At 52.4% G+C, this 23,594-nt stretch overlaps 1 protein-coding gene across 4 annotated transcripts in view; it reads right to left on the bottom strand.

Moving 5' to 3' along the window:
• Positions 1-15,754, bottom strand: part of LOC144946158 (receptor-type tyrosine-protein phosphatase gamma-like) — a 77,498-nt gene extending 61,744 nt beyond the window's left edge. For 3 of the 4 annotated variants that reach the window (XM_078874933.1, XM_078874934.1, XM_078874935.1), the window contains exons 1-2: positions 14,127-15,754; positions 4,478-4,582 (exon numbers count right to left, since the gene is read on the bottom strand). In XM_078874933.1, coding sequence (XP_078731059.1) covers positions 4,478-4,582; positions 14,127-14,235 — 214 coding nt within the window. In that variant the 5' untranslated portion in view covers positions 14,236-15,754. The remainder of the gene's footprint in view (positions 1-4,477; positions 4,583-14,126) is intronic. The other variant, XM_078874936.1, reaches the window with a different exon arrangement.
• Between the last annotated feature and the right edge of the window lie 7,840 nt (positions 15,755-23,594).

Below are 23,594 nucleotides of genomic sequence, written 5' to 3'. Positions count from 1 at the left end.
ATTCTAATTCGAATTAATCAAAACTGCATTGAATTACCGGGTGGCCGAAAAATTACATTTCTACCGTCTCCCTGGGGGCGACCTGCTCCGGTCGCTCAGGTGCAGGCGCTGTCCGAGGTATCTGTTGATATTCCACCTGGCTCACAGATGCTTATCCCCTTGCGATATCGGAAGCCTGTACCTGGTCGTCAGGGTGCAATTGGGATTTTGTTGTCGCCGTCCGCCTCTATAACGGGCGGAGCGGCGCTCGTTGGGGCGCAAACTATTGTCCGGCATGACCAGCAGCCGTTTCTGCAGGTGCTTAATGCAAGTTCCGAGAATGTGTGTGTGCCGGCTGGTACGGTTGTGGCACATGCCACTACGGCGTTTACGGCACAAGATCATCTGGGCAGCCAGGTCGTGGTTGGTGGTGTTTCAGGTCCTGGTGCCGCTGATAATCGCTGGATCGCCGAATTGTGTGGGGAAAATTCTTCCCTTTCCGGTGAACAACGTTGTGCGCTTCGTAAATTATTATTGAGTTATTCTGATGTGTTTAGCTCCGACGATTTGGACTTGGGACGCACCTCGTTGCTTTACCATCATATTGACACAGGGGACGCTGCCCCTATTCGGTTGAACTCGCATCGGATGAGTCCGGCGGAGCGAGATCAGGTTCGAGGGGCAGTGGATGACATGTTGGCTGCGGCCATAATATCTCCATCTAACAGCCCATGGGGCGCGCCTGTTGTTTTGGTTAAAAAGGATGGCAAATTGCGCTTTTGTGTCGACTTTCGTAAGTTGAATAAAGTGTCTGTGGCAGATGCGTACCCCCTGCCGCGTATGGACGACTCCCTCGATGCCTTGTCGGGGGCGAAGTTCTTTTCAACGCTAGATCTCTCTTCGGGATTCTGGCAGCTTCCCTTTGACGAGCCCTCGCGGGAGAAGACTGCTTTCCGTACGCCGCAGGGGTTATTCCAATTTAATTGTCTTCCGATGGGGCTGAATGCTGCCCCTGCCACATTTCAAAGGTTGATGGAGTTGGTGTTAACGGGGTTGCAGTGGGAGACATGTCTGATATATTTAGATGATATTATCGTCTTCAGGCGGTGTTCGCCAGGATGCGTTCCGCAAATTTGAAATTTAAGCCTAAGAAATGTCACCTACTGCAACGGTCCGTGCGCTATTTGGGGCATATCGTAAGTGCGGACGGGGTGGCCACGGATCCGGACAAGACAGCATGCGTCCGTGACTGGCCGACCCCGGCCACGGTGGGGGATGTACGTCGCTTTTTAGGGTTTGCCTCATACTATCGGAGGTTTGTTCCGGATTTCGCGACGATCGCGAGGCCCTTGCACCTCCTTACGGGTAAAGGAAGGAAATTTGCTTGGGGACCGCCGGAAGAGGCGGCGTTTCAGGGCCTGCGCGATCGACTGGCTACGGCACCGAAGTTAGATTATCCTGATTTCGATCACCCCTTCATTCTGGATACGGATGCGAGTGACACGGGCATTGGGGCCGTGTTGTCTCAATCAAAAGGTGGTGTGGAACGCGTGGTGGCGTATGGTAGCCGGATTTTGTCTCCCGCAGAAACTCGCTACTGCGTCACACGCAGGGAACTTTTGGCTATTGTTTTCTTTCTCCGCCAATTTCGACCGTATCTCTACGGTCGTTCGTTTATTGTTCGCACTGATCATGCGGCCTTGCAGTATGCTCTTAAGATGGACCAACCATCCGGCCAGTTGGCGCGGTGGTTGGACACGCTGCAAGAATTTTCCTTCCAAATTCACCATCGGAAGGGGTTGCGTCACGCGAATGCGGACGCGCTTTCTAGGTTGCCGCAGCGATCCCCTTGCGCGTGCGCGTCGGGGACGCACAGATGTGCGCCGATTCAGCAACCCCTTCAGCCTGTTGCGTTGGCGGTCGATGTGCCTGAAGCTCCAAAGGAGCCGGGACCGGCTGATGGGATTCTGAATCTTCCAAGGGCTGTGTGGATTCGGGAACAAATGATGGATGGTTCATTGGTCTCGTTACGGAATCGGACTGCGAAGAAGAGTGGGGGACTGGGTACGGGGGGTATGCCGGAAACCGCTCTCCGCGATGGTCTGCTGATGTGGAGGGAAGGATTACAGGAACGCTGGCGTCTGGTTGTACCGGCATCCTTGCGGTACGAGTTGATTAGGACTCTGCATGGGGACACGCTTTTACATCTGGGGGTGCAGAAGACCCTATTGACGCTGCAGCGAGACTATTTTTGGCACGGCATGACAACGGATGTCGTCGATCACGTTCGCGCGTGTCCCGATTGTGCCCGGCGAAAACCACCTAAACAACCATATGTGCCGCCCATACAGTCTATTCAGGTGTCTAGAGTTAACGAATTGGTGGCGTTGGACATTTTGGGACCCTTCCCGCCATCCGCTAAGGGAAATAAATACTTGCTAGTTGGGGTAGAGTACCTCTCCCGCTGGCCGATGGCCTGGCCTTTGCCTGACCAGTCAGCGGCGTCTATCACAGACGCCTTTCTATTCGGGTACGTTATGGACAAGGGGGCGCCGGAGAGGCTCCTCACAGACCAAGGCCGTAATTTTTCTTCTAAATTGTTGGGGGAGGTGTGCGCGGCTCTTGGAACTAAAAAGATACGGACATCTCCCTACCATTCGCAAACGGATGGTATGGTTGAACGGCTAAATCGGACACTGTCCGCCATGTTGTGTCACACCGTGAGTGAGAAACAGTCGGATTGGGATTTGCATATCCCTGGGGTACTTTCGGCATACCGAATGACGCCGCATGCGGCTACAGGATATTCGCCGTTTTTCCTTATGTATGGTCGCGAGAACGTGCCGCCAATGGATGTGCAGTTGGGAACTGGAGTGAGGGGACCTTCTAAGCCTCTTCCTGATTACATTCGGGATACCGTTCGCCGGGTTACTGAGGCACGGGAGGGGGCCCGCATGGCTACTGCCAAAGCCCAGGCCCGGAACGAGTGGTGTGCTCGACGCTCGAAGGGAGAGTGCCCCTGGAAGGTGGGGGACATGGCCTGGCTCCATTGCCCGCAGGTGCGGCCAGGTACCTCTCCTAAATTACACAAACCATGGCAAGGGCCGGTCCGCCTCATCGAGGTTCCCAACCCACAGTCTGCGCGTGTTCGGTTTGGATCTCGGCGTTGGTTCGTTCACACGTCGCGCTTGAAACCATATGTGGCCCCTCGAGACGATGCGTCATCTCCCGATGTTGCCTTGCCGGGGTCTGTGGCTGCCGACTCATCCTTGCCTGTGCCTGTTGACCTTGCAAGAGCGCCTGCCGTGCCTTTTACAGACAAGCCGGCCGTGACATTGCTGGAGACAGGAGACTCTGCTCGGGGTGTGCCTACCATGGCTGCGGGGACTCCGAGCCCCGCCGCCCTTCCGACCCCGTCGCAGACACGATCGCGACGCACCCCCGACGCTGGGCCTTCAGGGACACGGGACCGGGACGTTGACGGGCCTCCAATAGCGACAGGAGGACTTCATCCTGTCGCTCCTAAAACCCCGTCACGTTCCCGGTCTGCAGGAGGGCCGCCGCCCGTCCGGGACGGACCGGCGACCCGAACGCGCTCAAAGTCCCTTACATTTCGTTAAATTTTACTGTTGTGTTTGTTGTTGTTATATTGATTGTATGCTTCGTTGTCCTTGAATGTGTGATGGTTGTGTTCGCTCGCATTACTTGTCTCGTTATTGTTCAGCCGAGGTCGGCTGGATTTTCTCTACGGGGGAGGGTGGTGTAATGCGGGCGTAAACGGCTTCGCGGATATGACGTCATGGGGGGAGGAGTTAGGTCACGTGAGAGAGAGGGGTGAGGTCTTAAGGGAGAGATACCGGAAGAGACGGGAGAGTGTGGGAGACAGAGTTAGAGTGAGGCCACGCAGGGCGGAGGTCGAGGAGTGGCGAGATCGCCACATACACGGAGGGTAAGACTTGGCACCGTCGGCCAGCGGTGACCAAGCACGGAGGAACGACGAGCAGCGGTGGAGCTGCAGTGAGGGCAGCGATGGAGCTGCAGTGAGGGCAGCCGGAGGACTGCACAGGGGGTCTGCAGCGGAGCTGCAGAGGTGTGGAGGCTACGGGAGCGAGGGCAGCTACGGAGCTGCCAAGGGGAGAGCTCTGAGCGAGGGCCGTGCGGGAAAAGTGTAAGAACCCGAATAAAGGACGACGGAGACAGAACCAGGATCGAGTCCCTTATTACACACGGGCACACAAAGAAAAGACAAAAATCCCCCGTGTAGCCTTAACAGACTATTCGGACAAGTGCGGTTAGCGAGTAGCACGCACGCACACACACACAGACGGGCATGCGTGCCCTCCGCCAAGCTGAGCGCTTCACTTCCATTCCCAGCGGCGTCTCTGATCGACGTCAAACTTAATTGCGTGCTGCCTGGTGCGTGGGTCCAGTAGGGGGGGGGAGGGGGCGGGGGACAATGAGTTCACGTGAGAAAGGGGGGCAGGGGGGAGTGCCTCACCGGAGTAGGACCAGTAGGCCCCGACGTCGCCGGCACCGCTCACGGGAGGCGCCTCGCTGCCGTACTCCCCCGTGCTGCTGTGCAGGCAGCTACGCGCGTCGCTCCCTGCGGCGCACACGCGCGGTCACGAACAAACACTCGTCAGCACGAGAGAGACAAAGATCCCCCAATGAGGTGCCACCGCCGCCGCACCTCGTCGCGACCGCCGCGTTTGCACCCTCCCCGCCAGATGCCACAGCTGCTGCACAGCACAGGAGAAGCACGGCCACCTCCAAGCTCTACCCTGACAGTCTCTCTGCACCATCTGGCATTAGATAGACTCTACAGAGACCTACAGAGTCGTACAGGGCCCTATCGACTCACACAGAGAGATCCATAAAATCAAACAGAGACCCATAAACTGACAACAGAGAGCCTACAAACTGAAAGAGAGACACGCAACACATGAGACACGTACCCACATGCACAACACCCACATACTGGCGTAAGCACACACGCAGACAGCACAAGCCATCACTCCACACATAACACGCTCGCGACAAAGACAAAGACCCCCTGTATGGCCTTGAACAGACTGTTCGGGAAAATTCTGTTGGCCAACACCTATGAAGGCTGGAATGGCACAGGAGGGGTGGGTGGCCAAGACTGGATAAAATATGTGCCACTATTATGGGTCATGAGGAGAAATTTAACTCAGATCATCAATTTCATGGTGCAGTGTGATAACGACTGTGCCACCGCTCACCACACACACACAAGCTCAAAAGTACAAAAGTCAAAAAATCATCACGGTGATTAGCCGCTCAAATTATCGAGGCACTGGTGAAGCATCTCCTGTTACAACCCTGCACAGCTCGTAGTGGAAAATCCACATTCCTATGGCGAGGGTTAGTCCAACCGTAGGACATAAATACACACCACAAAGTATTCATGTAAGGCTGTGTCGCTCCAATTGAGTTATTCGCCACTGATAATTGCCGTGGCCGGGAACAGAACTAATGTGGCTGGGTTCTTAACCTTGTGCGCTAAGCACTGCACCGCCACTCCACCAACACACCCCCAATCGAGGCTTTAACAACATGTTGGGGCAAGTGCTATTAGCGAGCACCTATTAAGGCTGGCAAAGTACAAGAGTGGGTGGTGCGCTCGGAACCACGCCCTGCCGTATTCATCTTCCCAGTGCTGTTGTTTACACTCATTTCAGGCCAAGTCAACCTAAGGGAGTCCCGGGTCCGTTTCCGAAATCACTCGCAGCTGATATTACAGCGACGGCCAGCAATCGGGTTTCCGGGTTCACAGTGCAACGCACTATCATCCACCAGCAAACCACCGCCTCCCACACAGACTAAAAGACAAAGCTTCCCCGTAAACCATTTTAAGTATGTTGGGCCAAGTGCTGTTATCGAGCACGTATGAAGTCTGACAGGGAGGTGGTTGACAGTAATACGCCCGGCCACCTTTGTCTCCCCAGTGTTGATGTTCACACACCATGCGCTCATTTAACGCTGGGTCAGCACACGCACACACAAGTATACAACACTGTACACATACAAATATCGCATTTAAATACGTAGACGCACACACACACACATATGCAGACATACACTCAAATAAAACAGAGAACAATTGCCAATTAGCCAAAAAGACAGCTTGGGTCAAGTACTGTTTGTGAGCACCTTACTCTTAGTTCTTTTGGTAAAGTCACGTAGGTAAAAAATGAAATTAAAATTAATAAACATAAAACAAGAAAAAAAAATCACGACGTTTCGGAGGCAACACAAGTCTCCGCCATCAGGTGGGACCATCACAGCCAGATTTGCTGCATCAAGTGAGGCAAGGATTCAAGATGTAAGCCCTTAAATGCAAGTTGAGGGGGCAGGAGAGGGGGGGGAGCTTATCAGAATGTGGTAGCCAATGAATGGAGCACCTTTTATACCAGGCATGGCAACAAGAGCAGCAACACCACCAGAAACACCAGCACCAAAGATCCCCCGTGTAGCCTTAACAGACTGTTGGGGCAAGTGCTGTTAGCGAGCACCTAGAGAAGGCCGGCACAGCACACGAGGGGGTGGGTGGCCAACACCACGCCCGGCCGCCTTCGTCTCCCCAGTGGCGATATTTACATACCGCACCAGGTACTCATTTGAGACCGAGTCGACCTAGGGGAGGCCCAGGACCGGTTAAGCAACAACACCACCAGCAACGACAGCTGCAGCAGCCCCACAGCCACGCGTGTGGCGGCGCGCGAGCGAGAGATCAAAACCAAGGTCAGCCCCGCACCGCTGCTGCCACTCTACATAGGTCTCATCTCCACGGCAACTCTCCTGCATATTTTACCTGCCCCACTTGCCTCTTGTCACGCAGACGTGCGGCGGGGGGGGGGGGGCGCGCTCCAGCGGCGGCGGCGGCGACGACGAAACGCCGGACTGACTCGGCAGCGCCTCGCCGTCTAGTCCCGAGGCCCGCACTCGCGAGGGTTCTGCGCCGAGACGTTTGGCACGCTCGCCCCCTTTGCCCGTCCGCTGCCGGGTGAGGGCCCCCCCCCCCCACACCGCACAGCGCGCGCATGGGTCGTCGTTTAGGGGTAAACCTGACCGTACTTCACCGCGCTCGACGCTGCCGTTGTATTTGGCGACGGCGCTGCTGCTGCGTTGGCAGCCGTGCACAAGCACGGGAAGCAATGGTAACGCTCGGCACTTCTAGATTTGAAGCTTTCGTGACTGCAAGGATTCATATTCTTCGGTTTTTTCGGTAAAGTCACGTAGCTAAAAAATAAAAATTAATAAAAGTAAAATAAAAATAAAATAAAAAACCACGACGTTTCGGAGGCAACACAAGCTTCCGTCTTCAGGTGGAACCGTCACAGCACGATTGCTGTATCTTTACAGCACGCTTGCTGTATCTCACTTGATACAGCAAGCGTGCTGTGACGGTTCCACCTGAAGACGGAAGCTTGTGTTGCCTCCGAAACGTCGTGATTTTTTATTTCATTTTTATTTTACTTTTATTAATTTTCATTTTTTAGCTACGTGACTTTACCGAAAAAACCTAAGAAAATAACGCTCGGCACATTCGTCAATAACCCCACCGCGTGTGTGTGGTCTGAGAAGGAAAAAATATACAGCAGCCGTCGTGTCGTGCAACGGCCCTAATTCTTCATAGCACTGCGAGCTTCACCTGGTAAATAATAAAAGTTTAGTTTTGTTGGCAAACGTGCCGAGTTTTTTGGCGAGCGCAGGGTTGCTGGTAAAGGCGGGATGAGCGTCGACGCAGGAGCATCGAACCGCAGTACAGTACAACAATGGGTGTCGTTGCGCTGCCCAGCACACACAGCCCAGATTCGTTATGGATTCACACACACAATGTCAATTTAATCGTTAAAGTGAATTGCCAATTACACCCTTACTCTCCTGACATTAGGAGTTTAATGAATTCTCGCCCTCCTCCCAATGCGATGAATCGTCAGAGAACACAGTTCCTCATGAATCTCTTCTGAATGGTAGCGCCTCTCGTGGCTGCAGGGTAAAGTGAAAACCCCGTTACTACACGAGTTTATTGCTTTGGCAATAAACTCCCAGATGAAGGCCTCCCTCCACCCAAGAGCCACCACCACCGCCATACTTCACGAATCCTGTGATAGTGGCGATCCACCTGGCACCTGCACGCGAACTGATTTCATCGCTCCATCTCCATTGGTTAAGACGTTCTTGCGGGCGCTTTCCATCCATTGGATGACCCTAAGCCATTACTCTTGACCTCTGGGTAACCATCACACGTTCTGCCCTAGCCCACTCACTGAACAACGACTCATTTTTAACCCAAGTACGCTTTCTAATCCAGAAGCTTCCAAAAGTTTTGCCCGTAGTGCAATCCCCTACCAGACGTGATTAGCACACAAACGGCGCAAGGATTATTTGTGGGGTGCCTTTCTGTCTTGGACAAATTCTGTCTTTTTCAAGTCCAGTGGCGAAATGTTAACTACCTCGCCTGGTATGCCAGAGGTCGTGGGTTCAATCCCGACCCTGACGCCAATATATTTGAAGTTCACATGTTCTCCCCGTGATCACGTAGATGTTTCTCCGCATTTAGAAACAACATGCGTTTCGAGTATTTGGCTGCTATACATTTCCACGTGAAAAGCCACTTCATTAAGTTCTCATATGTGGCCAGGTCGCTTCTGAACAAGAGCTACATAAGCTCAGTAGGCCTTACCCTGTAAAATAAAATTAGTTTATTGTTAAAAAAAAATTTTACTGTACAGAATTCGATGCCGCAAATTAGATGCAGAGCAGCACGGCATACGAGGAATCCCACGGGCCACACCGCATGCTCCACCCTGGCGACGTCGCGCGTAGCCCCAAGCGCTACGCGTACCGCAGGAAAAGGGAAGGGCTGCGCTAATCCGCGCGTTCCTCTGCTCCGCACGACTATTCAGGAAGCAACAACGCCGAGACGCAGTGCGCCCCCACCGCCTTGCCACACTGCTGCCTGATGAGTAGATACTCCTCTCCCGGGCAGAAGGGGAAGTGGCTGCCCATGTCATCAATTACTGCTCGTTAGGGGTAATTGGTGAAATTCAACCAAACACACGCTCCACCCCATGGATTAAAATGTCAGGATGGTGGCGACGCAGATGCCAGCTCTCGCAACCGGTCACTTGTGCGCTGTTCCGTAACCCGGACCAAGATTCCCCCCCGTGTAGCCTTTAACGGACGAGTGTTGTTCACAAACACCTCTGAGGGCCGGCACACGAGGGGAATGTACTGCTGGCACCACGACTGGCTGCGTTCCTTGTCTCACCCTCGTTTCTTCCCAAGTGCTGATGGATACGAATCGTGCCAGGCATTCCTTTAAGGCCGAGTTGACCGAGCGGAGGTCCCAGCAACAATTTAGATATTTGTCACCGATGTTGCCTGAGAGCAGGAATTAGTAGCGCGTTGATCTAACGACTGGCACACACACACACAAAGATCCCCCGTCGTATAGCCTGAACAGACTGTTGGGGCATGTGCTGTTAGCGAGCACCTATTAAGGCCGGCACGACATCATGCCCAGCCGCCTTTGTCTCCCCAGTAGCAATGTTTACACAACACACCAGGTACTTATTTGAGGCTAAGTCGACCTAGGGGAGGTCCAAGACTGATTCATATAATCGTCACTGGTGTTGGCCGTGAGCAGGAATCGAACTCGGGTCGCTGGGGTCGCTGCAAATCATGCTAACCGTTGCACTAACCACACCCCACACAGACTTCCACCTACACACAGACAAAAGACACACTTGTAGTCTCACAAGCACAGCCACATAGTCACACGGTCTCTCTCACACACACATATTCATACATACAGATAAGAGACATACACACAGCCACACTATCACATACGCACAGTCAGCCACACACAGCTATGCGTATAGCGTTTTACACACACAGCCAGTCACACACAATCACACACAGTCACAAAAAAATATATAGTCCCAAACACACAAAGATAAAGTTCCCCGAGGATCCTCCAATGGCTATTGGGGCAAGTGCTGTTAGTAAGCATCTCAGCCACACACAGCCACACACACAAAAGACAAAGAGCCCCCGTATATCATCTTGGTTCTTTCGGTAAAGTCACGTAAAAGGGAAGTAATAAAATAATAAAAATAAAACATAATAAAATAATTCTCACGACGTTTCGGCCACAACGCAAGCAGCCGTCCTCAGGTGAAGAGGCCGAAACGTCGTGAGAATTATTTCATTATGTTTTATTTTTATTATTTTATTACTTCCCTTCTACGTGACTTTACCGAAAGAACCAAGAAGATGAATCCCTGCAGTCACGAAAGTTTTAAATCGAAAAAAGCCCCCGTATAGCCCATCACAGGGTGTTGGGGGCAAGTGGTGTTCGTGAGCACTTAACAAGGCCGAGAACGGCGCACGAGGGGGTAGGGTGACCAGCACCACGCCAGGCCACCTTTGTCTCCCGCAGGGGTGAAGTTTACCATAAAACCACACCACGTTACCCGTCTAAGGCTGCGCTGACGCCACAACTGAATGGGGGGAGGAGCCGAGCGGCTGGGGAGATGAAACAGGGAACCCACTGGAGGTGTTTGGGTTTTTTTATTTTGTGGAGCCGACGAAGATAATGACGCCCCACCTCTTCGCGGCACGCTCCCCCGGTTTTAGCAGCTGCTCACTCCTTCCTTCTCAGAGGGAGTGAACAATTAGCTTGTGATCAGCACACACCGATAGCACGAGTTAACCATTGGGGGGGGGGGCGGGGAGCCCATCCCTTGACAGCGCCAGGGCATTGATCATCCTCATTGTGTCTTATTATCTGGAGGAACCCATGCAACTGCTTGTTCACACGCCACTGCTGGCAGAGGAAGCTCTAGAGAGAGAACCCCTTCTACAGCATTGTTCTTCACTAATTTTCCGAGCGGGGGGGGGGTCACTTTCGCCGATAAGGCATCATCAATGCGAGGGCCACCACACATTTGAAACCATTGGGGATTTGACAGCAGGATGATGATGGGGAGGGGTGTGTTTTCACAATTTGTGTATTGTCGGGGGCCGCACTAAAGGCCACGAGTGGCCCACGGGCCTTGCAATGAAGAGCACTGGACTAGAGGGTAATTTGCCCAACTTCTCCCACAGGGAGTACCCACCCTTCACCCCGCCGCACCAACTGGGGTGCACCCACTTGGACGCAGGCGGTGTGGGCAACTTCACAAACTTTCGCCATCGTTTCATCTGCCTCGCCGGGGGACTGAACCGGCGGACCTCTGCATCGCAAAGCCCAGTCAGGGTATCCTGAGGGTGGCAGAGGACATCCCTGTCGCCACCCCCAAGGTGAACACGGAATGGCTCCGATTCGCGGTCACGCAGCTTTACCCGGGCCTGCCCATCCACAGCTAAGAAGGTCTTGGATGCTCGCGAGCACAGGGACGGTGTTTAATTAATGTCACGCGTCACCGGGTTCACAGCTTAGTCCCTTAAAACCACGGCTGCCCGCAGACTTTAGACACAGGAGGCATAGATCCCCCCCCCCGGATAGCCTTTAAACAGACTATTGGGGCAAGTGCTGCTTGCGAGCACATATTAATGCCGGAACGGAAAATAGGACGGTCAAAATCACGTCCGGCCGACTCTGCCCCCCCCCCAGTATTGTGGACACACCGTGCCAGGCGCTCGTTTTATGGCTGAATGGACCTAGGGGAGAGGGGTCCAGGACCGGTTCAAAAATTCGCTCACGACTGTTCACGGTCGTGTGCAGGAATCGAACTCGCGCGTGCCGGGTTCGTGGAGGAGTGTGCAAACCACTGCACCACCACTCCCCACTTACAAAGGCCCTGTATAGCCTTAAATGTTGGGGCAAGTGTTGTTAGGGAGCACCTATGAAGACGGGAACGGCACACGAGGGGGTGGGTGGCCAGCACCACGCCCGACAGCCTTTGTCTCCCGAGTGGCGATGTTTACACACCGCATCAGGTACTCGTTTGAGGTTGAGTCGACCTAGGGGAGGCCCAGGACCGGTAAAAATAATATAATCGTCACCGTTGTTGCCCGTGAGCGGGAATCTAACTCGGGTCGCCAGATTCATAGCCCAGTGCGCTAACCGCTACATTACCGCTCCCCAAAGCAACACACTCAGATCCAAAAACACACCGTACAGCCACACACACAGCAACATGTAAACACAAACACACAACACTGCCATATAAACAAGGTCAAACACACCACACACACACAGCAAAACACACAGCCACAGCTACACACAGAGCCAAAAACACACCCTACAGCCACACACACAGCAACACGTAAACAAACACACACAACACTGCCATATAAACAGGGTCAAACACACCACACACAGCCACACAGCTGCATAGCCACACACACATAGCCACACACACAGCAACACGTAAACAAAAACACACAACACTGCCATATAAACAGGGTCAAACACACCACACACAGCCACACCGCTGCATAGCCACACACACACATAGCCACACACACAGCAACACGTAAACAAAAACACACAACACTGCCATATAAACAGGGTCAAACACACCACACACAGCTACACAGCTGCATAGCCACACACACACATTGCCACACACACAGCAACACGTAAACAAAAACACACAACACTGCCATATAAACAGGGTCAAACACACCACACACAGCTACACAGCTGCATAGCCACACACACACATTGCCACACACACAGCAACACGTAAACAAAAACACACAACACTGCCATATAAACAGGGTCAAACACACCACACACAGCTACACAGCTGCATAGCCACACACACACATAGTCACACACAGCCACACACACACAGCCATACACACAGTCACACACAGCCACACACACACAGTCACACACAGCCACACACACACAGCCACACACACACAGCCACACACACACAGCCACACACACACAGCCACACACACAAACACCCTCGCATCCACCCCCCCCCCCCCTTGGTCAACACCAACCCCAGACTGAACACTCCAACCGCAGCGCAACATCGACACGAAGCCATGAGCACACTTCACCAGTTAGGCACAACGTCGCACACCCGAGCCTGAACACCACAACCAACCACAACCAGCACAACCACCACAACCACCGCAGCACAACCACGACACTTCTGCCTCAACACCATGGTCTGCAGACCACCACCACCACCAGCTCTAACCACTGCCCCACTACTCCCCACTTACAAAGGAAAAGATCCCCCGTATAGCCTTAAATGTTGGGGCAAGTGTTGTTAGTGAGCACCTATAATTTGTCTACAGTGGCCTTCACAGGAGTCAGATATCCCGGCAGGGTGGACTATCCGTTTGCTTAAACGCGTCAATATTATTAGTCCTTGATCGTTTCTGCGTGGATTAAATATCGGCCGTTCTATAGGATTCGGGGGGGGGGGGTAGAAAGTCCGCATGCGTACAGGGAGGGGGGGGGGGTCAAGTTGACAGATTGTTGCGTACCTACTACATGGGGGGGCCCTACTACATGGGGGGGGGGCCTAAACGGGCGTACTAATGCACCAACATGATGAGCCTGGCCTCGCAACTCGACCATGGGACCGACACGCTCACGCCACAACTCGGAACAAATCTGCGCCACAACCCACCCCCACAACCCCCCCACCCCCACCACAACCCCCCCACCCCCACCACAACCCCCCCACCCCCACCACAACCCCCCCACTACAACCCCCCACCCCCACCACAACTCCCCCACCTCCACCACAACAACTTCCAGCCTCAGCCGTACCACGAGCCCTAAACGTTGCTACAGCATTCGAAGTGAGCAGTAATAGAGCGGTGAAAACCATCACCATTATCATCATCACATAGTGCAGAAAGGGATGTGTTCGGTTCCCGCTCACGGCCAACACCGGTGACGATTATCTGAACCGGTCCCGGGCCTCCCCTAGGTCGACTCAGCCTCAAATGAGTAAACATCGCCACTGGGGAAACAAAGACGGCCGGGCGTGGTGCTGGCCACCCCTCGTGTGCCGTGCCGACCTTCAAAGGTGCTCGCTAACAGCACTTGCCCTCCAGTCTGCTAAGGCTACACGGGGGGGTCTTTGTGTTTATCTTTGGTGTGTGTGTGTGGACTGCAGCCGCTGATGGCAACTCACACGGCGCGAGTCTCGCCAAGATGAGCCCCGCCACCAGCAGCCGGGGTCCCGGGAGAGCCGGCGGCGTCGTCCCCTTGCCCGCCGAACCCCGCAGCAGCATCATCATCATCACCTGGTTGATTCCGAGCGGGTTCCTCCTCAAAAGGTTACCAGACGTTGCTTTTGGTCCCAAAGTCGTCCGGCGATTTTGGGGGCCTCAAGCCATCAAAGGGGTCCCAGATTCTGGGAAATTCACGTCACGAATCCTCTTTCGCCTTTCCAGTTGTACGGATCTAAAAAAAAGTTATTGGTCTTTCAATTCCACGCTCCTCAATATTGCAGGGTTTAAATTCCCTCTTCTTTTCGGTAACCAAGTCTTCAAGGCTCCTGGTCTTTTAGTTCCATAGTTCCCGATGCTATTTGAATGTCATTCGACTCTTCGGTTGCAAGATGGCCAGGAGATGGCCAGGAGATGGACACTCAAGCTATGGATTATTGAATATCCCCGTGCCAATCGTCGTGTCACCTCCTCGTGGGTGGTGGATTTTCTGCCACACGAATCCCAAATCGCTCGTGGGATTGGCCAAACATCTCAACGTGGCAGGAGCCTCCTCGAATGAAGTCTTGAGACTCGGCGAGGATTTACTGGGAAGATAATTGGCATCGCCGTTAACCCTTATGAGTTAGGTCTTCACGCCGTCAAGGCTCCGAGCTCTTCAGCTTTGCCAGGGTGTCTGGGACTTCACGAGCCAGCTGACCACGTCCTTCCGATAGCTCCAAAGTCGTTTGGGTCTTCAAAAGTCAAAATGTCCCAACCTGTATTACACGTTTCTAAGTTATTAGTAAATCACGTGCCAGGTACTTGCTCTCCAGAATTTCCAGATCTTCCGGCTCATGTCGACATGAGGGTCCCAAGTTGTTCAGTCCACAATCTCTTTGGTCCAGTGGGCCGTGACCTGAGAAATATCAGACCCTGGTCCCCGTAGCGATCAGAACCCACAGTCTCTTTTTCCGTCACAGGTCTTACACATACCCCGGGTCCTTGTAACCCCCGTGACCCTCAGGGTCCCACGTCCTCTTGGTCCCAACTTGTCGTTGTGCCAGGCACCCGTGTCCCCAGATCCGCGTGGCCTCACAAGCACCCGCGGTCCCAGATCTCAAGTACCAGGCCCCTTCTGGATCCAAGTCCTCGTGGTCCCAGGTCGCCAGAACTCGTGGGCTCAGGTACCCGATGCTCGAGGTCCCAAGTCCCCGTGGTCCACAGGTCCCCGTGGTGGTCCCAGCCCCCCTTGACACGTGGTTCCCCAGAGGTCGTGGTTCCCCGGTCCTCGTGGTCTCCAGCTCCTCGTGGCCCCAGTGCCAAAGAGCTCGTGGTCCCAGTTCCCCGAAGCTCTGCGTCCAAGGAGCTCGTAGTCACCAGATCCCCGGAGTTCGTGGTCCCAGATCCCCGGAGCTCGTAATCCCCAGATCCCCGGAGTCCCCAGATCCCCGGAGTCCCCAGGTCCCCGGAGCTCGTGGTCCCAGGTCCCCGTGGTTCCGAGGTCCCCGTGGTTCCGAGGCCCCCGTAGTTCCGAGGTCCCCGTGGTTCCCGGGCTGATCACTCCCGCCCGGTCTCCCACTCCGCTCTGCCCGAGCGCTCGTGGCCTCGCCCCCTTCCCCGATGCCCCTCCCCTCGCATAGTCCACTCCGTCAGTAAACGGGGGGTGGTGGGGGTTCGAATAGTCCCCCCCCCGCCCCCGAATATTACCACTAAGATTCCAGTTCGTACAAATAATACGAAGGTTTGTGAAGCTTCTTTAAAAAAAAAATCGCAAATCATTGAAAGGGAAGTAATCATTACTTTAGATTTGTTGCGAACGCGGAGCGCGAACCGTACACGAAACAGCGATGCGTGAATGTGAACGCGACTTGATTTAATTATTTGTAAACTTATTCTTAGGTTTTTTCGGTAAAGTCACGTAGGTAAAAATATTTTATTTTACTTTTATTAATTTTTTACCTACGTGACTTTACCGAAAAAACCTAAGATTATGAATCCTTGCAGTCACGAAAGCTTCAAATCCAGAATTATTTGTAAACTTCCCTTGCTCCCCCCCTACTAACGAGCCGCAGATGGACTCGCCCACTTGCTCGTGGTCACGTGTGGCGAGCGGACCAATGGAGATGCGGAAGGCGGCGCTAAAGTTTCGGTTTTGGCGGGAGCGAGTTTTTTTGGGCCCAAGCTGCCGCCTCCGGAAGCTTCTACCGAATTCCAGCTCACAACTTTAATTCGACTGAACATTACACGTTGTCGTCGATATATACACATCTCGATGCATATATTACTTTTAATTGGAGACGCAAAGACGAATAAGCAGAGGCGAGCGGCAACACCTCTATGAACCCCACGCGTTACTACATCTCAGCTCATAAATTAGCTACTTTGGCCAGTGGGTGCAGAATCACAACAAAATAAAAAATGTAATCGGTGACGTTTCGGGCATTGGCCCTTCTTCATGGCACATCAACTGAGAGATGTGGAGGCGGATTGTCTAATGTTGTTATTTGCTGTACTGGCAAGGCCGTGAATGGGCTTTAATATCGTTACAGGACGATACATTTCACTATTGTGTCGTTCCTCCTCGACCAGGAGGTAAGCTCCATCTCCAGGGTGGACGCTCCTCCAGTCGTCCCGAGAAATTAGTTCAGCTCTCGTGTGTAGAGCAGGGGCAGGGGGATTGTCACATCGCGAGGGGTGGCGGTGAGTTGAGCCCTTCATCCAGCAGTGTGTCGATCATGGCTGGTCCTGCTTAGGGCGCCTTCACTCGAGGCGCTTGACACAAGCTGTATCAGACATGACGGTGACAGATTGGAATGATGTAGTTGACAGGGCGCACTATCGGATGCGGTGAGAGGGAATGGAATATCTGACCCCCCAGGTGCGATCTTAATTTTGGAGCTTTCGTGACTGCAGGAATTATTCTTAGTTTTTTTCGGTAAAGTCACGTATAAAGATAAAATAATAAATTAAATGATAGCATACGACGTTTCGATTGCAACACAAGCAATCATCATCAGGTATAAATGAAATAGCAACAAAAAATCTAACCAGAAAACTATAGACAGACATATAAGCAGACAGATATCACCAAGATACATAGAGAGAGTAACACACAGAGACGATCTCCCTCTCTGTACCTGTGTTACTCTCTCTATGTATCTTGGTGATATCTGTCTGCTTATATGTCTGTCTATAGTTTTCTGGTTAGATTTTTTGTTGCTATTTCATTTATACCTGATGATGATTGCTTGTGTTGCAATCGAAACGTCGTATGCTATTATTTAATTTATTATTTTATCTTTATACGTGACTTTACCGAAAAACCAAAGAATAACCCCCAGGTGCGGTTCGAGTGAAGTGAAGTCGTGGGTCGTGGGGGGGTCCCCCCACTCCCCGCCTCAGCTCACCCATGCCTGTGTATGTACAGTGTGTTAAACTTCTTTCGCACCCTACGTAGCCCTCCGTGCTAATGTGAAGGGGTAAGATGCTGCGAGTGGCGGCTACGTGCAGAGCTCCTCCAACCCGGCAACGGCAGGCAGCCTGCTCCAGGTGTTGCTTAAACCTGGCTCGTGATTAAGTATTAAACGTGAACACATTATTAAATGTAAAATACAATTACGTGTAAAATATAACGTCAGGCGCTATGATCGGGAGCCGCTGTAAATCAGCGCGATTGTAATTAATTATGAAGGCGGCGGGGGAGGTGGATTGTGAGCGGGGAGGAGAGAGTCGAGGGGGCATTGGGGGGGGGGTGGGGGTAGAGCGGTGGTGCAAGTGTTAGCACGCTGCGCTATGAACCCGGCCGCTTGAATTCGATTCCCGGCCATGGCTGACATCAGGAGGTGAGTGATATTTGAATCTGACCGAGGCCCGATCTCCCCTTCCCCCAGCCAACAATAACGAGCTTCGTGAAGTATGGTCAAACAACCCCCTCTTGGCACAGTGAAGGCCTTCATCCAGAGGGCAACCCTCCATCTCCGACTGGGGGGACGAGAGGGCTTCTCTCACCTTGACTTTAACCCTCACCTTGACCCTGCGGCACAAACCTTAAACGTAACCCTAATTATAACCCTGATCCTATTCCCGAATCATAATCATTGACCCTGCGGCCCAAACCTTAAACGTAAACCTAATTATAACCCTGATCCTATACCCGAATCATAATCCTTGACCCTGCGGCACAAACCTTAAACTTAACCCTAATTATAACCCTGATCCTATACCCGAATCATAATCCTTGACCCTGCGGCCCAAACCTTAAACTTAACTCTCATTATAACCCTGATCCTATACCCGAATCATAATCCTTGACCATAATCCTAAACAATTACTATTGCATAATCCTGAACCAGACCCCTGACCATGAATACTAACCATATCTCTTAACCGTAAGGCTGACGACTCCAGCTCAGGTAGGGCGACTTCAGGGAATCTGGGTTCGGAGGCGTCAGGCAAGAGCGTCTCCGTAGGTATAGCAGTGGATCGATCATAGCTGATGACGATGAGCACGGATAATCGTTGGATTCTCTTACACGTGGGAGTCTCTGATCGGGGATTTGGGTGAGGGCGATCATTAGGTGCTCCAATAGCCCCCCCCCCTCCACCACCCCCACCCAATTACCCCCCCCTATTTTTACCACAGTGCACGAGCCCCCCCACCCGCAAGCTCCATTTTAATACCCACGGTGCCCCCCCCCCGGTCCCGTTAATTATTCACGGACGTTGATTTCGCCGTTAATTACGAATCAACAGCACGCACTGGCGCGGTAATTAGCGGAACCGCGAGGTCACCAAGGGGAGCTTGGAGGGGAGGGGAGGGGGGGAGGGGAGGGTGGCAGGAGGGGAGGGAGGGGAGGGAGGGAGGGGAGGAATGGGAGGGGAGGGATGGGGAGGGAGGGATGGGAGGGGAGGGATGGGAGGGGAGGGAGGGAAGGGAGGGGAGGGTGAGTGGAGGGCTGTTCGCGGGTGCTGGGGATAGGTGGGGGGGGGGACTGTGGCGAGGGTGGTGGTGGAGAGGATTGAGTGCGGCGGGGGGGGGCAGGATAGCGAGAGGAGTGGGTGAGAAAGATGGAGGGGACGGTGGGGAGGGCAGCGGAGAAGTGGGGGGCAGGATGAGATGGGGTGGGTTGTTGGGGGGGGGGGGCGAGGGGTGGGGGGGGGATCGCTCCTGTATTCAGGTGTGTGTGCCCATCTGTTATCACCTACTCACAGAGACAAAGACCTTCCGCTTAGCGTCTACCAGGCAATATTGTTGGGGCCAGTACTGTTAGCGAGCACCTACTAAGGCCGGCACGCCAGACGCAGGGGGTGGTGTGACCAGTCCCACACCCGGCCGCTTTACCTCCCCAATGCTGATGTTTACACACTGCATCGAGTACTTATTTAAGGCTGAGTTGACCTTGGGGAGGCTCAGGACCGGTTCTAATATAACTCGCCACTAATGTTAGCCGTGACCGGGAATCGAACTCAGGGCTGCGAGCCTGGTTTGCAGTGCAGTGCGCTAACCATTGCGGCATCGCTCCTCACTTTACACGTGTGTATTCACACGCAGGTTTCAGGCATTTCGTAGGCAATGGTCAATCAATTAGAGGAGTTAAAAATCACCGCCTTCATCATTAACCTTGCCTTTTAACAATTACAGAGAGACGCCGAGAAAACACACAGCCGGGAACAAACACTGATCAGAGAGTTTAACACGTAGCAAGCTTTCGCGACCAATATCATTCATAATTAACGTTTTTGTTCTTCTTGGTTCTTTCGGTAAAGTCACGTAGAAGGGAAGTAATAAAATAATAAAAACAAAACATAATAAAATAATTATCACGACGTTTCGGCCACAACGCAAGCAGCCGTTGCTGACAACGCAAGCAGCCGTTGTGGCCGAAACGTCGTGAGAATTATTTTATTATGTTTTGTTTTTATTATTTTATTACTTCCCTTCTACGTGACTTTACCGAAAGAACCGAGAAGATGAATCCCTGCAGTCACGAAAGCTTTAAATCGAAAGTTTTTGGGTTAGATCGCGTTATTTATAAATGTGTCGTAACCCTCCACCACCCCACACGGCCAATCAGCAAAAAAGTGTCACGTTGACAAGAGACAAATAGTTCACTGCTTTAGCCCAACGGTGTGTTGAAGAGTGAAACCATCATTCTGGCGAATTGCCCGATGATGATGGATGCAATTACCAGCGAAACGTCGTACTACTCAAACATTGTAAATGTTGTGGTTTCACTCTTCAACACACCGGTGGGCTAAAGTAGTGAACTATTTGTCTTTTGTCAACGTGACACTTTTTTGCTGATTGGCCGTGTGGGGTGGTGGAGGGTTACGACACATTTATAAATAACGCGATCTAACCCAAAAACGTTTATTATGAACTGATCAGAGACATAATTTCCAAGTAATTAAAGCTCAATTGGCCTGGGAGGTATACGCCGCGGGACGAGATGATGGCCACATATGTATGTTGAACTTCTATCGCACCATATACGTAACCAACCATGCTAATCGGAGGGCTGCCCATAGGGGGGGGGGGGGGGGTGTGCGGGGCATGTCACACACTGTGGGCCCCCTGACGCCTTCAAACTAAAGCAGAAGTATTACATCTGACACCATGACGTCGAAACGCGGAGCCCCCCAATGCGCTGGGCTTGGGCCAGTCGCCCCGATTCGCCGTACCGTCGGGAAGGCTATTCCTGATGATGTACGAGACCGGCGACAGATTGGCACCCAGAGGGCACGACAAGTCCAAGAGGACAACCGCCGTGGAGACGGAGTGGCGAATTCAGCTGATGTGCGCGTTCCGGGTGGATTTTCTAAATGGAATAAACCGTGACCACACACGGCGACGACGGCTTCTAGAGACCTTCATCCAGCAGTGGATGATCTGAGCTGATGGTAGTTGTGATGTTTAATAGGCTTGACGTTTCGAGGCATTACCATTATTTTTCAGCGGAAGGAGGCGCAGAGGTAGGGATTTGTGGATGGCTATTTACACTGCGTGGCGCTGACACTGCAAGAGTATTTTGATGCAATAAAGTTGACGAGTAGAAGTTTTGTATTGACACGTGAACAGTTTTCCATTACTGAGCGTGGAATAGCAAACCTTTACAGAGTCAACAATATATATAGAATTTAAATTAAAAACATATATCAAATGTTACTGAAGAAATGTATCACGGGAAAGTCAATAATGTTGACGTGCGCACACACTCGCACACAGATTACGAGTAAAAAGACAAAGATCCCCCGTGTAGCCTCCAAAAGAATGTTGGGGCACGTCCTGCTCTCGAGAATCTATGAAGGCCGGAACGGCACACGAAGGGGTGGTGTGGGCTAGCACCGCGCGTGGCTGCCTTTGTCTCCCTATCGGTGTTGATTATCAGAGGTGGGACAAAGTCATTGTTATGCAAGTCCAAGTCGAGTCGCAAGTCATCAAATTCATGACTCGAGTCTGACTCGAGTCCAAGTCACATGACTCGAGTCCACATCTCATAGGTGGGACAAAGTCATTGTTATGCAAGTCCAAGTCGAGTCGCAAGTCATCAAATTCATGACTCGAGTCTGACTCGAGTCTGACTCGAGTCCAAGTCACATGACTCGAGTCCACACCTCTGTTGATTATACACCTTAGCAGGTACTCATCTGAAACTGCAATGTCAAATGACCGGCTTACATAATCGTCACCGGTGTTGGTGTCCGTGAGCGCAAATCGAATTCGGGTGGCCGGGTTCGTAGCAGCGAACAGCTGCACTACCGCTCCGCCCTATGAACGCACACAAAGACAAAGATACCCTGCATAGCCTTGAGATACATTCGAGGCAAGTGCTTTTAGCATGTACAGCAGTGTCCTTTAAGGCAGGCACGCGCACGGAGACACAGGCAGAGACAGGCAGAGACACAGGCAGAGACGCGCACCTCCGCTCACTGCACACCTACCCGCATGTGAGGAATGCGTGCCCCCCCCCCATCCGCCGCACCCCCGTGCCTCTGCACTCGCCAGCTGGAAAAGACCCCCAGCAGACAGTGAAGCACGCATTTCGAGAGCCATTGTTCCAGCCCCCCCCATCTCCCCGCCCTTCTCAACCACCCCCAACACCTGAATACCGAATAACCCAACGAAGAAAAATATCCCCCACTTAGCCTTGACAGACTGTTAGTGCAAGTTATGTTAGCGAGTAGCGCCTATGAAGACCGGCATGGCACACGAGGGGGTGGGTGGCCAGCACCACGTCCAGTCGCATTTGTCTCCCCAAAAACCTATTACACACTCACACTCCATACATACAAATACAGCCTTATACATGCTTCACAGTCATACAGAGCTCTACACACTCACACAACCCTCCTTACACATACTACACACACATCTCGACACACTCACACACCGCTATATATGCTACGGGCACACATGTCTGCATGCTACACACTCACCGCTGCACACCTCCGCACTCACATATCTCTACACATTTAAACACATCTACACGCAGTTTTGCACAAGAGTTGCTACACTTTCCCCGAAGCCCAGACATGTTACTCAGTCACGAGAGGTTTGTTATGAAGTTAAAGACAATACTATCAGATTTATTTTAAAAAATAATTTCTGCCACCCAAACACATGTCAATTTCCCAGATTATGTGGAACAGTCTAGGAATAAATCCGGGACAGATGGCAACACCAAACTCTACACACCCATTCCCATATTCCCCGTAGAGCAGTTGTGTCTCAAACTGTGTGGGCCTGGGGACCACTCAAGCCGATGCAAACATTTGCGCGGAAGACCCCGACCCCCCGCCAATCGTAACAAACAACATTCACTTCTCTATAAATGCCGATAACACAAAATCATTCGTATTGTCGGAACATAATAAAATATATATAGTTCAAACGCAGCTATAAGGTATGTTTGAGGGGGGCATTTAGATCTTAGGGTTGGGGTAGTTTGCCAAACTTCATTTTTTATTTAAACAGCATAAGTAAAATATAAATGACTGTCTAAAACAAAAGGTTGTCATTATTTCCGGATCAACCTGCATCAACCACGGCGTCCACCCGGACGACTGGTCCTCCGGGGACCACACTTTGAGAGCCACTGCCATTGCGTCTTGAACAGACTGTCGAGGCAAGGACTGTTCGCGAGCACCTCCAAGGGCGAGCACATACACACACAAGTGGGTGCGTGGACAACACCACGCATCGGCCGCATTTCTCTCACCAGGTACTCATTTAAGGCTGAGTTGACCTATGGGAGGCCCAGGACCCATAGGCGGAGTTTGACTTATATATTTTGGGGGGGGGGGGGGGCAGGAGTTCGCTTTGTCACTCGCATTAGGAATCGCGGGTGCATATAATTAATTTATTTGTAATTGTAAACTACTGAAAATAAACCCCGCAAACTCCGCTCGGGATTTGAACTCGGTTCTGTAGCGCACTACACTACCGCTCC

This window comes from Lampetra fluviatilis, chromosome 40 (genome assembly GCF_964198595.1).
Source record: "Lampetra fluviatilis chromosome 40, kcLamFluv1.1, whole genome shotgun sequence".
NCBI classification, from domain to species: domain Eukaryota; kingdom Metazoa; phylum Chordata; class Hyperoartia; order Petromyzontiformes; family Petromyzontidae; genus Lampetra; species Lampetra fluviatilis.
Note: the sequence above shows the minus strand (reverse complement) of the source record. Positions and strands in the feature narration are given on the sequence as shown.